This window comes from Rhododendron vialii, chromosome 5a (assembly GCF_030253575.1).
Source record: "Rhododendron vialii isolate Sample 1 chromosome 5a, ASM3025357v1".
In the NCBI taxonomy this organism is placed as follows: domain Eukaryota; kingdom Viridiplantae; phylum Streptophyta; class Magnoliopsida; order Ericales; family Ericaceae; genus Rhododendron; species Rhododendron vialii.
Genome location: NC_080561.1, coordinates 41,937,773 through 41,942,678, shown reverse-complemented (window position 1 = coordinate 41,942,678; position 4,906 = coordinate 41,937,773). Strand labels below are relative to the sequence as shown.

At 37.6% G+C, this 4,906-nt stretch overlaps 1 protein-coding gene across 1 annotated transcript; it reads right to left on the bottom strand.

Annotated features, from left to right (window-relative positions):
* Window positions 1-619: 619 nt before the first annotated feature.
* LOC131326095 (protein trichome birefringence-like 34) lies at window positions 620-3,949 on the bottom strand. The gene is made up of 5 exons (XM_058358691.1): window positions 3,457-3,949; window positions 1,791-1,959; window positions 1,508-1,704; window positions 1,268-1,426; window positions 620-1,096 (listed from the first exon to the last, which is right to left on the bottom strand). Exons 1-5 carry the CDS (start codon window positions 3,777-3,779, stop codon window positions 745-747), a joined length of 1,200 nt encoding a protein of 399 aa, XP_058214674.1. The 5' UTR covers window positions 3,780-3,949; the 3' UTR covers window positions 620-744.
* Between the last annotated feature and the right edge of the window lie 957 nt (window positions 3,950-4,906).

Sequence of the window (4,906 nt, the reverse complement as noted above, 5' to 3'; positions counted from 1 at the left end):
AAACATTGCATTTGTAGAGCTCGATGAAGTTACCATTGCTATCCAATAAACATCATATTTTGAACACGTTCATTTTGAAAAAGAAGATGAGCATAATAAATCTGCATGTACTCATCTATTTTTAGATAAATATGTCTGATTCATATGATTAACATAAACGTTTGCATGGTCGAACTTCTCAATGAAGTTTTAAAATAAGCGATTTCGATTATTGAAGTGGACTTTCACTACTGGAGAGAAACGGTTCTAAGATTCAATCTAGCCGTCAATAGAATCTTCGAGAGATACGGTACAAACAATATATAGCTAGATACACCACCATCCAAGGATTTAATTAAGATATGTAATAGTATTAGTTTCACATCACTATATTGATTGATGGTTTCTGGTTAGATTGTTGGAGGGTACTCGATCGACTGGCACCATTCCAATGTCAAGGACTTGTTTTGTAGGTCTCGGAGTCAGAGGAGTGCACATAGGAGCACTGCCCATTTTCCGGCCGGCATCACCAATTATGTGTGAATTAATCATCTTGTCACAAATAAGATAAGTTCTAATTGAGCATGGCATTGGATATATACAGAATCTGTCACTTGTTTAATTTGAGTGTACCGATAAATGAGATGAAGCAATAATTTTTCCTTTTCCAGCTCTCAAAAGTCGAACTATTTTACAACTTCCACAAATTCCGGTGGCCTAGTTATAAAAAAAGATCTTAAAATGTTATGTACTTTACATTTATGTTCATGTGAGATTAAAAATGTAAGCGTAAAGGATTTCATTCCAAACATCAGGCACACCAGGAAGGCACCAATGGACGCAATCAGAATAGCTTCTTGGGTTAGACAATTGATCTCCGTTTAGAGGCGTCCATTGCTTTTTATGAATGGACGGGTGAGCTTCTTTTCTGTACTCCGAAAGTTGTGTTATATTCAGCATTTCGATCTGCAAACCTTTTGCTCTCAGTTCATCCACGGCTGCCTCTACTATTTTCATCATTCTCATGTCTGATCCACTTCCCCAATACCCTTCTTTAGTTATTGGCAGTGTTTCATTGTAGCAATTGTCAGGTTTTGACATCCCCCATTCTTGACCCCTACAATATACTAGACAATATTGTCAAATGATGTACAAAAAGCTAAATGATTTTAACCTCGCCTTTAATGAAAATGCACTCCTGTTTTTGTGTTCGTCTATGAAAAAGCACAAACATATTCAAGGGCAGAGCTACCATGGCTAAAACCCAAATTAAGTTGCAAGTTTATACCAAAGATGTGTCGGTGACATGCTCATGAAAAACGACCGGGTCCTGTTACGGTCGATATGAATATCCAACCAATCCGACCACGTCTTTATAGCCATCTCGTAGCTCCGTAACATCTCAACTTCTTTGGTGATTTGATCCGGACTCTCAAATGATCCCCATCTAGTGATCAAATCGTACCAAAAATGAATAATCGCTTGATTGACAGAAATATTTTTGATGAAGTTGAACAATTATACTTACAAGAGCTTCATTTTGGGCCGTCTCCACCACAGATAGGAGTTGAAGACGAGTATATCTGCATTGGTCCAATGCCTGGCATGCTTTTCGATTTCACTGATTCGGACTATTCGTTCTGGTAACCGGTGGCTAACTGGATCATCGTTATTGGATTCCACGAGCATTGGCGACCAGTAGAAGTCGATTGAGGCATTGTATTCCTGATTCATTGCATTAACCAGCATTAGACAGAGGAGCCAAATTTACAGAGAGAATAGCAGATTACAGGAAAAAAAAAAGGACTCACAATGGCTTTGAATTTGAAGTGTGCATATTTGGGCTTGGATTTGAGTGGTGCTGGGATAGCTGACTCCACCAAACACACCATCGAAACCCATTGGTCCCTATTCAAAGAATCTCCAACAAACACCATCCTCTTCCCCCTTAGCTTCTCCAACAATGCCGTGGCATTGAACCTTTTAACGTGAAATTATAAACTCAGAGACAAAAATCCATAAAATTTTTCTGTTTTCTCTTAGGTCTTTGGTCAATGAGGTTGGATTTTCGATTTTATTTTTTATACATATGCATGTAGTTTTATAGGTCTTTGTACGGTATTTTTTCTATGACAATTAGACTGATCGTAAAAATTGGAGACCTTCGTAAAAGTGAGGCCTTGGGCGGCCGCCTCAAATTGCTTAGTGGTTGGGCACAAAGAAAACGTTATCACAAGAAAATGACTAACAAATTAACATTCGTTAAACACATACTGTAACACAAAGTGCACTCAGTCCCAAGTTTAGTCTAGTTAGTTGGTCGGTTTGCTTCCACATAGAATAAGTTCGAATTTTGGAGCCAAGCAGCAATAAAGTAATTTTTTGTGAATTGCCATGGCCTGCCTTTGGCCGGATTGGGAAGGGATTAGTTGAGTCGCGTAAGCTGAACCCGTCAAAAAAAGAACATACACACACAGTGCACTCTGACTGCGTGTGTATAACTATACGTAGAGGCACAAAGAAAAAGGAGAAAAAAGGTAAAGTAAATCTGATGATCTTGGTGCAGCAGAATTAACCTGGAGGCCCCTTTGGGATGCTAAAATTACTTGGAGCTGTGGATTCGAGCAAAGAGGGATGCTTGAGAGATGGGTCTTGGTGGATTTCTTGAATGTTCCGTTCGTAGTAGAGAAGTGAAGAGAGTATGAAGAGGAAGAAGAGCAGTGCTATGAGTGGCAACTGGGTTTTTTTCTTCAGCCATCTCTGAATTATTCTAGAGAGAGAGAGAGAGAGAGAGAAAGAAAGAAGGATAGATTCTTTGGCTCCGAAGCTTGATCTAGTTTGCAAATTCACTCAGCGGACAAACATTCTCCAATTTTTGGGGGTTGTGATACTTTCAGCATAAATTGTTATTAATAAATCATACTAGTCATTAGGAAACTATGATTAAAGAATATCATAGGAGAATTTCTCTCCTATGGGGTGAACTACAAACTCTGACTAAAGAAGTATATTATTATATATTAAAAAATAAAGTTAATTGGTTGTTGATCCATTTGATAAAGATAAATTTGTCAGTAATTAAATTGATCATTGGTTTTCGTGCAACAAACGTTATCCGAGGGACTACTTATATCCAATTAATTTAATTTTTTTCATGAATATTATAAACTCAGAGACAAAAATCCATAAAATTTTTCTGTTTTGTCTTAGGTCTTTAGTCAATGAGGTTGTATTTTCGGTTTTTTTTTTTATACATATGCATGTAGGTTTATAGGTCTTTGTACGGTATTTTTTCTATGACAATTAGACTGATCATAGAAATTTGAGACCTTCGAAAAAGTGAGGCCTTGGGCGGCCGCCTCAACTGCTTAGTGGCTTATGGTTGGGCTGCCCACCACCAAACTCCTAACAACATGAATGCGTGTGTGTTGAGAGAGAGAGAGAGAGAGAGAGAGAGAGAGAGAGAGAGAGAGAGACCTTGGGAGGTCACACTGGTGAGGCTGCCACCTCCAACTCTGATAGTTCAAGTCCTTCCTGCCAAACTTCTCACAAGCAAACTCATCCCACATGAAAGTGCATTCTTTCTCCTTGTACAAGGGGTAAGACTTGTTATCAAATACCCATTTTCCAGAAAACAGATTGCACTTCGCCGATGAGTTTCTTTGCATAGCTGCCTGATCTTCATCTTCAAAAAACCATAATCTCCTCTCTCCTGCCAAGTAAACGGCAACGAATACGAACGCAAAGAGGAGGGTTATGAGGGAATTAACACTGCATCTTAGTATCAGAGTCTTTGCCATTTGCTTTCCGGCCCCCTGTGGCCTTGTTGATTAATTCTCAGATCCCATCATCAATGAGGAGCAGTTGATTGAATCATAGATATATGAAAAGGCCACAAGGGTAGTTGGTTTGTTTGAATTATGTGAGACTTATAGTTAAAGAGGGGGTTATCTTTTGATTGGTTGCTTATGCCTTGTGGAGTGATTATGAAACTTTTATATATGGAGTAGTAGTTATGAAAGGTTAATGTCTGTTAAATTAAGCATAAAGTTAATTAAGAATCTTATTGGTAAGAGAATATGATGGTTGGTGCTTAGCTCCATTACTTTCTAGTGTTTTCCTTTCAGAACCCATTTGTTTGACGGAATTAATAGTGAAGAAATATATAGTTTAATAGGATAGATCAATCGTGATCCGATTAATAGTATGTCACCCCAATGGTATGGTAATGGTATATATATCCCCACTTTGTGGTAGGGCTTGTTACGCTTGTATTGTTTAATCCGGTCAAAAATAATTTTAACCTAAATACTGAATATGTTGTCACATTGGATATATTAATTTCATCCTCGATGCAGATTTCTGGTTAAACAAACGGACCCTCATGTCTAACGAAGAAGAAGAAAGACACAAAAAGGTGATAAAGGTGCTTATTTTGATAGCTTAAGCAACTAATTTATTCTTAATACTGCCATTTAATTGGGCTGGGATTTAGTTTTAAATTAGGAAAATGATAGTTTAGCTGATTAACGATATGATTGTCTGAACTGTTTTTGGCTTTGCAAAACCAGAGCTAGCTAACTGCCCAATATTTTTTGGGAGATTAGGTTAGGGTGGTTGAAATTTCCGAATCCAAGTTAGTTGACAACAAAGGTCCCCAAGAGGAATTATTAAGGCTTTGTTTGCGAGACTATTCATGATTTAAAATAAAAAATAAAAAAAGCAAGAATTTTCATGGTTACCTCTGAGGCCCTGATGGTGTTTGTTTTTAAAAATAATTGATTCAGTTTTCACTAAATAAAGAGATCAAAGGTGATGATGTATCTATTTTCTACACTAGCTAGACAACCTCCAGAGACCTCAATCACATCATCCATCAGCATCATACGATTGATTTTTCACTTATCATTGGTAGGAGAATTTATGC

Excerpts from the sequence above, each read along its gene's own strand:
- LOC131326095 (XM_058358691.1), bottom strand. The coding sequence starts at position 3,779 with ATGGCAAAGACTCTGATACTAAGATGCAGTGTTAATTCCCTCATAACC. Across the intron at positions 1,960-3,456 it reads CACCAGTGTGACCTCCCAAG|GTTCAATGCCACGGCATTGT; the intron begins GTCTCTCTCTCT and ends TCACGTTAAAAG. Across the intron at positions 1,097-1,267 it reads ATGTCACCGACACATCTTTG|GGGTCAAGAATGGGGGATGT; the intron begins GTATAAACTTGC and ends AGTATATTGTAG.